This window comes from Emys orbicularis, chromosome 6 (genome assembly GCF_028017835.1).
Source record: "Emys orbicularis isolate rEmyOrb1 chromosome 6, rEmyOrb1.hap1, whole genome shotgun sequence".
Lineage (NCBI taxonomy): Eukaryota > Metazoa > Chordata > Testudines > Emydidae > Emys > Emys orbicularis.
Window position 1 is genome coordinate 68420167 of NC_088688.1, and position 12587 is coordinate 68432753.

The 12587-nt window shown below is 38.7% G+C and overlaps 1 protein-coding gene across 1 annotated transcript in view; it reads left to right on the plus strand.

Annotated features, from left to right (window-relative positions):
• FER (FER tyrosine kinase) overlaps nt 1–12587 on the plus strand; it is a 409588-nt gene that overhangs the window by 163122 nt on the left and 233879 nt on the right. Inside the window, exon 14 of the mRNA XM_065406919.1 lies at nt 4567–4689. Coding sequence (XP_065262991.1) covers nt 4567–4689 — 123 coding nt within the window. The remainder of the gene's footprint in view (nt 1–4566; nt 4690–12587) is intronic.

Sequence of the window (12587 nt, forward strand, 5' to 3'; positions counted from 1 at the left end):
CCCCTTTGACTTCAGCGGAGTCAGGATTTCATCCCAGGGCTACAACCAAGTGGTGTTTGAGATGCCAAATTTAGTTAAAATCTTTTAGTTTTAAATGTTTCACAGCCTGTCTCTGTGGGCTTGGGGAAAGTCATGAGATGTTTTCTCAAATGTAATCTCTAAATTTAGACCAAGGATGAGTTGACCTTTTTCTCATGTTAGTAAATTTGTATCTATTAGTGTTGGCCTTTATGTGGAATGTATAGTAAATTGTAACCTGTGAATTTATTGTATGAATTTAGGTAAATGTCACGTTATAGAATATGATAGATTGGAAAGGAAAAATGTATTCTTTTAACCAAAAGTTAAAACAATTACTCATATAATTTTGTTCTGTACTGGAGTTAAGCTGATCATTGTGGTCAAGATGGAGATTTGGTTTCAAGGCTCTTACTCCCAAGGCTGTGACCAAAAATTGACTTGTTTATGGGTTGAGTTGCCTCTGTTTCCGGATCTCCTGATTTTTGTTTCATAGACAGTTTTGGCTTAGTGTTGGTCTCAGAAGAAGCTATCCACACTCTTCTATTGGAAGGAAGAGTGCTACTAAGTCCCCCATCTAATAAGGCCTGGGTATTAAAGAGAATAGAAAAGTATAATGGCTACTGGGAAAACCCAGAGAAGTTTTTAGTGACTGAGTTTTGCATCAGAGCTGGACTTGGTAAAAGATAATCTGTATTCAGATAGTTCCATAACAAAACCATCCAAAAATATGCTGTTGAAAGTCTTGCAATGATATATAGCAGGATAGTGATATTTTAGCTGCCAACTCCATCAGATTCCTTTGTAAAGAATTATTTAACTGTTGGGTGCACTGACATAAAATTTCCTAGCTTTTACCAGTTTTATAGATGTAGAGACTACTACACAGCATCTCTCACTTTCATGTTCCCTCCCCACTACCCCAAACTTCAATGCTTAATACCACACAAGTGTAGAGATACGTTGCCTGAAGAAATTTCAGCAATTTACAAAACAATTGAAGCACACAAATGAGAAAAATATTTTTTCCCTTGCATCAATATCACAATCCTGTCATTTTCACTTTTTCAGTGTCATTTTTTCTAGGACTCTTGTATTGTTCCAGTGCCAGTTTTCTTGATGTTTCCTATTGGAAATGGGCATGTGATCACTATTTGTTATACTAATTCATATGTCTGATTTCACAAATAGGATACAAATGAGCATGACACAAACTATTTTTTTATTTTGCTTCTCTTTGGTAACATACATTCCAAATGATAGATCAAAATATAAGCATAAGACATTTTCAAAACTACATGAATTTTCCTAGTTTTGTGTGCACAGTCCCCAGAGATCTAAGTTATTTCCTATTTCTTTATTCTTGGATAAGAATATCTCCTTGCATTTTCACTCCAGTTTCACCTGCCATCCCTCGCTAGAATAGCTGTCTCTTTGTGGTATTGTTTCTCAGTGGAAGGGCCTGGTGTATGTCTTTTCAGGGACAGCTGTCAGATTCGATTCTTAGATTCCCCACTTGCGACCACACATGAATAAAAGGGGGAGTCTGAAACCTCCATCACATTGTGTAACAACATCAGCATTGTCTCATATCATTGACAAGCCTGGTCTCCGTTGATGTGAATTTGCCTCTGAATCCAAGACTCTAGAACAGTGCAGTGGTCCAGCTGTTTAAATAGCCTGTTTGATTTGACCAGTGTTTTGAAATGTTGAACTGGTCAGATGCAGCCATTGACTAATCAATTTGTCAGGCAATCTGTGAAAAAACAAATAGGAATTGCTAATTTGTTTTTAACTAAAACTGAACTTTTAAGAAATGAGTGTATATTTTTTATAAATTTAAATATTTCCTCAAGAAAACAATTTTGACTATAGGGCCCAAAATATACATATTTTTAAAAGTATGGTATACAGAGAATGTATTGCGGTTAATTACAGAGGCCATTTATCCTCCTCAGTGGATATTACACTTGTTAATATAGGAGCACCTCTTTTGGCTAATGGGTGCCAACTTCTTATAACAATTAATATCTTATTCTGAAAACTTTCAGACTTTGGTGTCTGAGGTTAAATTCTTAAATCCATTTAAGCAACTAAGAAGTAATTGTAAGCACTTTGGGGCAGGGCCAATTTTTGTTACATATTTTTACAGCGGTCCATGAATGGGGCCCCAGGAGCTACTGCAATACAAATAGTAAAGAATAATAATAATAATAATAAAAATGTCCTAATACTTAATTATTACTAAATTTCTGGTAAAGAAATTGATGGATCTGGGAATATACCTCCTAGTTGTAATGAATTTTGTCTGTTGCATGATATTTGCAAAAAGGAAGTCCAAGTTCCTTTCAATTAAGTCTTGGTGAAAAATTCCTTCCTGACTCCAAATTGGTCATCAGTTTAACCCTGTGAATATGAATAAGAATTACTATTATTAAGCATCTAAATGCATTGCTGTCATTCAGTGTTAATCAATTTTCAAATTATTCTCAATTATTTGTATTATTGTAGCGCCTAGGAGCCCTAGTAATGGACCAGGACTCCATTGTGGCAGGCACTGTACAAACAGAAGAAAAAATGGTTCCTGCCCCAAAGAGCTTAGAACCTACGTATAAGATAGGAGAAACCACACGGTTATGAATAGAAAGATTGGCGGGAATAACAAAGAAACAACACAACAATATTGGTCAGCATACTAGGCAGTGATTTCTGCATTCCAGCAGCCTAACTTGTCAATTTATCTGTAGGCATCACAAGAAATGAGTTTTCAGGAGGGATTTGAAGGAAAATAATGAGGTGATTTTGTGGCTGTTTCACACTTACCAAGTGTGAGGGCAGCACAGGAAAAAGCATGAAGGTGCTTGCTTGAAAATTTAGAAATGGGCAACAGAGGTTGACATCATGGGATGACCAGGGTCAACATTTTGACAGTGAATGAGAGATGATAAGTAGGGTGCGGGTAGAAACATAGAATATCAGGATTGGAAGGGACCTCAGAAGGTCATCTAGTCCAACCCCCTGCTCAAAGCAGGACCAATCCCCACGAAGGGCCTTGAAAGTACAGACAAGCAGCTTATGTTTGATGAGCGGCGGGTAGCAGTGGATGATACAGTGAGAATGTTCATCTGTTCAAACTGGCCTTGCTTGCCTAAAAAATGATAATACCTTGGCAGGCAGTTATTGTAGTTCCCGAAAAGTCATTTTCCATAAGAGCCCTAGTATACTGAGTGTACTTGTAAAGTATTTTACTGTAGATTAAAAACAATTATTTAGCAGTATTAGTTAATTTTCTTTGCCCATCAGTGCAAATTAACCTGAATCTCAATTTACATCACTTTTACTATTCCAGTCCTTGGCTTTACTTGTACTAAATGTTTATGGCCACATTGTTTATGGCAATGTTTGTGCTGTGGAAAGTGCTGAGTAGGGAATAAATGGAGATAACTATGCATTTATAGAGGCACAAATAGCCTATCCCATATACTAGTCACTGAAATCCTGTACAGAATTCAGGACTGTAAGAGTCTGAACTGAGCAGTACAGTTTTTTCCCCAAAGAATTTTCTAAATCTCTTATCACTGCCCTTGCAGCCACTAGTGTACCTATGTCACTTGCATTCTTTCTCCACACCTACAGATACAATGCTTCCTGACATTCTGTGATAGGAAGTACAGCTTGTAAAAGAATCTACACTATTCCAGCATGATGGCAAGAGAGTTACAGTAGCCACAGCAGGAACTTTTTTAATATTTAAAATGAAAAAGAGAGAGACAGACAGAACGATGGGAAAAACAGAGAGGGACAGAAGTGTGGGGAGACAAAAATGCCTTTCATCTCACTCAGCATTTCTGAAGTATGGAGGTGGCTGGGCTTTTATCTAAGTACTATTGAAGACTGTGCTGGTCACACATTATTATTATTATTATTAAAGACCTGCCAAAAATTTTATTCTCTGTGTGCCAGTGAATCATTCGCCACTTTTATCACACATTGCCTGGAGACTACATTGCACGTTGAATTAAGATTTGGCCCCTGTTCCTCAAGCTTTGTTTCTGAGCTAGAGAGCTGGAATTTACCCTGTGTTTTAGATTTTCAAAGATATTTTTTGCAATACATGCTTATTTTATACACTTTACATGTTTAGACGTGGTCTTAAAATAAATGTTTTTGTTCTTTAACTTGGTAATATTTTATTGCATATCCTTTTATTCATATTTAATATGTCTCAAAGTTACTGCTACTGTGCCATCTGTTGAATCACAAGGACTTCCTTCTTTCTAGCTTTAATTTAAGAGTTGAGATCTATGTTTATTTTATCATGCTACGCTAATTGAATGAATAGATATTTTTTCTAGTCGTTATGACCCACATCATGGTCCCATTGAAGTCGCTGGAAGTTTTTGTATTGACTTGGGTGAGGCCAAGATTTAATCCTATGAAATTAAACTTTTCTGTTTCCTATTATTCATGGGTAAGAGTTGCTAATTGCATCTTTTGCATTTCCTCATTGGAGCTGTTCTGAAACTGATTTTTTCCCCCCCCTTGCAGAATCAGTACCGATTTGAAGGAACTGGGTTTCCAACTATTCCTCAGCTTATAGACCATCATTACACAACAAAACAAGTAATTACTAAGAAATCAGGTGTAGTTCTGCTGAATCCTGTTGTTAAGGTATGCATATATCCTATGTATTTTGTTAAATATAACATTTTGCTGCATTTCATTTAACCTTTTAAACCATGATCTTTGCAATTATAAATGAAATGTTAAGCAGTTTGTAGGCTAATCAGAACTATCTCATTCAGTTAGTGCTTCACTGACTTCTTCAAGATAGCAGACTCCTCAGTTCCTCTTAAGTGATTACTCTAGCTTCCAAAACACTTAACTAATAACTCATTATTGCTCATTACTCTGTAGCTTCCTGAGCTGTTTACAGTTTTTTTGTTAGAGCACTGAAGATTCATCCCAGTTAACACACTCCAGGGTCTGCCACACAGGTACCCACATATCATCCTTCTGGAAGGATGTCATTCTGTGTCTGACAAAGCTTTCTTATACTTCATTCTTCTCTTCCCTCTTTTTTGGACCTTCCAGGTAGAATCTGTTCCTGGCTCAGTAACCCATAGTCCATGAGATTGGTTTCCTTCTCCATGAACTGATGCGCATTGAAAACCAGATCTAAGTATTTCTTCCTTTCTCCAGTCTTAAATGTGGCATTATTTCAATCAAAATTCGAAATTGAACTTCACCTTATAGTCAAGAAGTCATTGTTGAATAGAAGGAAACAAGGAATCTTATAAAGCTCTATACATACAATAAGAGGCCTACATAGTCATAGTTTATTCCAGTGCCTAACTATCCTGACAGTTAGGAAATTTTTCCTAATGTCTAACCTAAACCTCCCATGTTTCAATTTAAGTTCCTTGCTTATTGTCCTATCCTCGGAGGTTAACAAGAACAATTTTTCACCCTCCTCCTTGTAACAACCTTTTATGTACTTGAAAACTGTTATGTCTCCTCTGTCTTCTCCAGACTAAATAAACCCAATTTTTTCAATCTTTCCTCATAGGTCATGTTTTCTAAACCTTTAATCATTTTTGTTTAAATGGACTTTCTCCAATTTGTCTACATCTTGCCTGGAATGTGGCGCTCAGAAGAGGGCAGTAGCTTAGCTAGGGAGGTTCAGGTGAAGTGGCCGCTTCCCCTGACCACATTCCCCAAAAGTGGCGCCTTTTTAATTTTCATACTTACTCGGCGCCACTTCTGGGTCCTTCCGCTTCCGGGCCTCACTCAGCGCCGCTTCTGGGTCCTTCCGCTGTCTCCTCCCTCTTGCTATTCACTTCATCAACAACAACAAAAGTCTCCTCCCCCGACTGGAACTCGTCCATCTTTCCTCCAGCTCGGACCGCAGCCGCTTACACCGCCAGCCTGTAGCGAACGCCCCGTCCCCGTCCCCTGATAACTCCTCCGCCATTATCAGGGGACGGGGAGTTCGCTACAGGCTGGCGGCGTGAGCGGCTGCGGTCCGTGCCGGAGGAAAGGTGGATGAGTTCCAGTCGGGGGAGGAGACTTCTTTTGTTGTTGATGAAGTGAGTAGCAACAGCAGTGGTGCACTGACCCCCTGCCCACCTGGGCACCCCCCTCCTCCTCAGCTGCTTCCGGGTTTTGCTTTTTTTTTTTTTTCGCGGGCTGGCCTGGTGGCTCCCGCCTCCCGGCGCTCCGGGTGGCCGCAAACGGGGCCGTGGGCTGGCCTGGCTCCCGGCGCTCTGGCTGGCGCAGCGGGGCCACGGGCTCCTGGCGCTCCGGCTGGGACTCTGGCCCTGAGAGCGTGGCCGGGGGTCTCGGTGCCCCGGACAGCGCTCCGGATGGGGAAGCGGGGCGGCCCTGCGCATGCGCCGCTCCGTCTTTCGGCAGCATTTCGGCGCATGCGCAGGGCCGCCGAAATGCCACCGAAGGACCGGCGCCTTTTTTCTCCGCCGCTCCTCCTCGGCTGCAATCCTGGCTACGCCACTGGAAGAGGGGACAATACTCCAGCTGAGGCCTTATCAGCTAAGCATAATTTGAGAGAGCTAACAATCTTCATATTTCCTTCCAGTAGCTAGGTCTTTGGTATCCACTCAGCCATTATCTCACACATCAACCAGCCCTGTATAATTAAGAACTAAATCTTTCCATTTCAACTCTGGACATAGATCTGAAGTAGCCATTTGTGCTTAGTCAGAAAAATAATTAGTTTCAGACATTTGTAAAGCAACTTTGTTATGATTTCTATAAATGTTGTAAAATGACAATGTATAATTCAGGATCACTTTCCTAAACCATAATCTCAGATCTTTTGCAATACCAGTCACAAGAAAGTAAAGCTTGTTTCTATTTTTGCTCCCAACAAGAATTTATTTTTTATATTTGCCTGTGTGTGCTGAGAAAATTTGAAGGGATGGATTAAATTTTGTGTTGGGAGCCTTTCTTTCTGTCACAACTTGCAGTCTTAAATGCACATTGCTACTCATTCCTGTTCTATATGAATACACTCTTGACTTCTCTTATGAAGATTCAGTGGTTTAAGCATTTGTGAATTTATATGGCAGACCTAGGTCATGTCATAGTTAAAAGACAGGCCTTCTAGAGAAACTTTTAATTCTGTGTCACCTTAGAGAAAGGTACAGTTCAAGACAAAGACACGTGTATGATTATAATTTTACCTTCCTTTATAACTGCTCAGTAGAATGGATCTAAAATTATTGAAAACACTTTAACACTTGACCTCAGTTGCATTGTCTAGTTTAGATGTGATGTCATGTGTCTATTCTGCTTAACTCCTAAGTAATTTCAACAGTTATTGAAGTTGCTATGTAAATGGAGGTTCCTTCTGTTCTTGTTGACATACTTGTTTGCCCTATTTCAGAGAGTGCTTTAAATTTAGAAATTAAGGTTTTATAAGAGACTGATGCAAGTAGGAAGAAAACAATACAAAATGTTCTAGGTTACTGTTCATAGTGTTTGCAGAATTGAAGACTAATGTAATGTACATAAAATACTGCTATCTAAATATTACATGACAAAGCTTATGATTTCATTTTAGAAGTTTAAGTAAATGTGTTCAGACTAACCTGCTTGGTTTAAACGGATATTGTTAAGACTGAAGAGCCCAAAATTATATCTTTTTTTTTTTCTTCAGTCTGTTTGTGAGTTCATTGTTGTAATTCTTTATCTATTTGTTTCAGATATTTAATGCTCTGTATAGTTTCTGTATTTTCTGGTTTTGTATTATACTCATCATTGTAGTATCTACGCACTTTTGAATTGTAAAAGAGCTATGACAGCTGTTCTACTTTGTGAGCAATCCTACAATAAAAAACTCTACTGTTGTTTGTGAGTACACACTGAAGAATAATTAAAATTCTTCTTTGAGATTATAAAGGTTTGTGCAGTCCCCAGTCATCTCAGTTCCTCCTTTTGTGTGACTAGCTGCGGGCATAGGAAACTTCCTTCTGTTCCTGGAGTCTTGGTTTGTTTTCTTGTTGTACTAGTAGTATATTTTGGTAGTGTTAGTAGATTTACTAGTTCGTACTAGTAATTGTATATTGTTTAAAAAGTTTTTGTTTAGTTTCTGTGCTGTTGTACAGTTGCATTCCCAAATCAGCTCCTGCATGTTTTCGGGTTATCCTATCTGGTCTGAATCCCAAAGACCAGTGTGGGGTGAAACAATTTAAGCAGTATATCTCATACCCCTTAGCCTTCCTGGAGATGGATGCACTTACACATTGTCTGGTGTGCCTTGGTGACGGACATTATTCAGTCATTTTTCATTGTGTTTAATTTATTATGCCTCAGTCACCAAAAGACAAGCACGCTTTACTCCAGTCTTTCCTAAACTAGGCCCTTAAATCTGTCCTCAAGTCAAGGGCCTACTCCTGTGAAGGGATAAAGTTGGCTGTTTTCAAACTCTGAGCTTCCTAAAATGAGAGAGCAGAAACTTTTGGTGCAGGGTCTTTTACCATCATTCAGTACAAAGTCAGTGGAACACTTTGTCCTGTATTTCCAGTGTCAAAAAAGATTACTTTGTTGTTTGCGTCTGTTGCTACCAAGGCAGTTTTGGTGGCAGGGATTTTCATGATGCTAGTTTTTGTCTCAGGGACCCGCTGGCAATTCTTGGAGGACTTGGTTTTTGATTACTCGGTGGTCACAAAGGCAGTCCCAGGTCCCTAGTATCTATCAGGCTCTCCCTCTTGTGATGACAATGTGACTTCCTTTGTGCTGATTTGCTTTTATCTATTACATGGTGCCAATTCCTCTTCGGTTCTTAAACTGTCCATCTTTCTTCGCTGTTGGATAGCATTCGTAATTACTTATCCAAGGTAAATAGGCATGAAGCAAAAGATGATATCAACCAGTCTTTTGCTACTGATAAGGAAAGTACAGTATCTTCTGCTAATGTCCTTAATATCCTCATTGTTGTAGCTTCCTGATGATTGTAGACAGTTTCAGAAGTTGCTAGTTCAGATAGCAGAGTTTTTAGAACTGAAATGTGCCACAGTTCTGGAAAGACTTATTGTCTCTTTCTATTTTGGAGACCCAGGAGAAGGGGAAGATAATCTTACTTATCAGTGGAGCTTGTTGCACCCTGCTAGAAAGATGTGGCTAATATAAGCATCAGTACCTGCTGGTACCAAGAAGGCAGAACATGGTAGCTTCAGCCGAGATTTCATTATTTCTTCAGATACCTGACTCCTGGTTTTTCCGATAATTAATGAGGTTACAGAGAAGTCTTGAAGGGTTTTGGTATTGATCGCTTTACTCCATCCAGCAATATCAGACTGGCTAACTTAATATATCCTTGTTTCTGCATTGATAACAGCCACTACCTGTGCAAATCATTGCCTTCTGGCCTCTATGTAGCACTCAGATTATTCCCCAGATATTTAGTAGTCATCTTAGCAGATCACGCGCGTGTGTGTGTGTGTGTGTGTGTGTGTGTGTATATATATATATATTATAAAAAACTAATTGAAGAAAGGGAAAGTTGGTAATAATGAATGTAAATTAGAAGTTAGGAATTGCAGAATGTTGATAAGGGAAGCAAAGTTACACCACGAGAAATCTATAGCCGATAGCGTTAATGGAAATAAGAAGGAGTTTTAAAATATATTAAGAACACAGAGAATCTTGACAATGGTATTGGTCCATTACTAGAGGAACATGGTAGAATTATCAGGAATAATGCAGAAAAGGTAGGGGTGTTCGGTAAATATTTCTGTACTGTATTTGAGGAAAAACAGATAATATGGTCTCATCATATGGTGTTGACGACACTCTTTCCATTCACTGATATCGCTGGAGGATGTTTAAAAAGAACCTATAAAAGTTAGACATTTTTAAATCAGCAGGTCTGGATAACTTGCATCTAAGAGTTTTAAAAGAGCTGGCTAAGAATCTTGGAGGACCATTGATGTAAATTTTCAATAACTCTTATAACACTGGGGAAATTCTAAGAGACTGAAAGAAAGCTAATGTTATGCCCGTTCTTAAAAAGGGACATCAGGATGTGCCAGGCAAGATAATGGAGCAGCTGATAAGAGACCTGATTAATGAAAAATTAAAGGAGGGTAGTGTAATTAATGCAAATCAACATGGGTTTATGGAAAATAGATCCTGTCAAACTAATTTGATCTTTTTTTGATGAAATTATAAATTTGGGTGATAAACATAATAGTATTGATATAATATACTTAGACTTCTGTAAGGTGTTTGACTTGGTACTACTGGACATTTTGATTAAAAAACTAGAATGATATAAAATTAACATGGCACACATTAAATGGATTAAGAACCAGGTTCCTGATAGGTTTCAAAATATAATTGTAAACAGAAAATTATCAAGTGGGCGTGTTTCCAATGTGGTCCTGCAAGGATTGGTTTTTGGCCTACGCTATTTTACATTTTTATCAATGACCTGGAAGAAAACAGTCATTACTGATAAAGTTTGCAGATGACACACAAATTGGGGGAGTGGTAAATAATGAAGAGGACAGGTCACTGATTCAGCACAATCTGGATTGCGTAGTATATTGGGTACAAGCCTACAATATGTAAATGTATACATCAAGGAACAAAGTATGTAGGCTGTATTTAGAGGATGGGGGACTCTATCCTGGAAAGCGGTGACTCTGAAAATGATTTGGGGGTCATAGTGGATAATCAGCTGAACATAACTCCCAATGGGACACTGTGACCAAAAGAGCGAAGGTTATCCTGGGATGCATAAACAGTAATCTCAGTTGAGAGGAGAGATTATTTTACTGTTTGGCTCTGGTGGTACTGGAATACCGTGTCCAGTTCTGATGACCACAGTTGAAGAAGGATGTTACTATCTATCAGCAAATTATACTCCAGACATAAATGACATGAGAGCGCTTCTGAATACTCCTACAAAAGTTAGCAGTTCTCTCATAATTTCATAATCTATGGGACATGAAGTACTGTTTATCAATAGTAGTGCAATATGTGATATGGGGCTCTTTTTTGAGATTTAGCAATTAATTGTCAATGGAACATTTTACGAAATGAAACCGTATATACAATTTTTAGAGCTGCAAGTCATCAGACGGGGGCTATAAAAGTTTATTCCTCCTTTAATGGTGGGTTATGTCCTGGCAGACAATACAACTTTGACAATACAACTTTAATGCTTTAAACAATAAGAAAATATTCAAATATTTTTACAATTTTGAAAACAATCCTAAGTGACTATGGAACTTTGCAATTTTTTCAGATATGTCTTAAACATTTTAACATTTACAAAAATGCAGTATTATACCAGCTGATGTTGATATCAGTTCACAGAGGATTTATAATCTTGTCACAACACAGCCTTTTCTGACACAGATGTGTAGCCACTCCTGGGAAAAGATGATTGTCAAGTCACCTGGTGTTACTCAGGAGCATGAGCACCAATCTGAGAGCAGACTGTTAAGAACTAGGATACAAACCCCAAATTGGCTGTGAGTTCTAGACTTTGATTTCACCAACCAATTACCAAGTATAAACTCCTTAGGCACTATAACAGCCTTAACATGGAGTCACAGACAGCTCCCTGGGATATTCTGATTTGTCTCGCCACCCAAGTGAGCCTACCTTAGTGATAGATGATCCTTCCCTCCAAGAATCACAGTAATATTCAGGTTACTCCCAGTCCCAAAGGACCAGTCACTTGTTCCAGGCCAGTTGCACCTTAGATCTCACACCAAAGACAGTGTTCATAGCCTATCCTGTAATAAACTATATACAGATTTATTAAATAGGAAAAAGAAATGAGAGAGTTATTTACGAGGTTAAAGCTGGTAAACATAGATACATAAATGAGTTACAATCTTAAGTTTCAAAGAGTAATAGAAGCTTCTATAATAAGCAAGCTCTCTGTCCTTAGGGCTAAGCAGCTGGGAATCCCTTGCTTATGCCTAGAAACCTTGCCCTCCAGAGTCCAAGCAGCATAGTAATCTTTTTAGCTCCTTTTTTTTAGAGGTTTTTTAATCCCCTCCTTCCATGTGCTCTGAGCTGCAAGTTCAGCTGATGGGAAGAATCCACTTGCATGACTCCTCTCCATGGGGTGGGGGTGGGGGTTGCAGAACAACAGTCTCTTGTTCTCTTTAATATCCCACAATAGTCTATCTGGTGTAAAAGGACCTTCCCTGTTGGGCAGGACATAACGCCTTTGGTTGCAGATGGACGCTTCACGCTAGTTAGTCTCTCTCTTGTGTGGTGACTTACATAGTTACAGAAGCTTACAATACCAATGTTCAAATATTACCTTAAAGATTGTATAAGTGAGATTAATGCATGTAGCAACTTACAAGAAGTCAATCAAGTCTAAACACATTCTTGTAATTCTAATACATATTTTAACAATACTAACACACAAGTGAGCCAGGCTGAGTTCAGTTGAGTATTTGTCAGTATTCATTTGAGGCATGGGGACTTTGGCATGAGCAGGTCCCTGGTTTGCCAGTGTCACAATGATAAATAGCTCCTCTAGTGCACTGTTGATGTAGAAGGCATGTGCTATATTTATT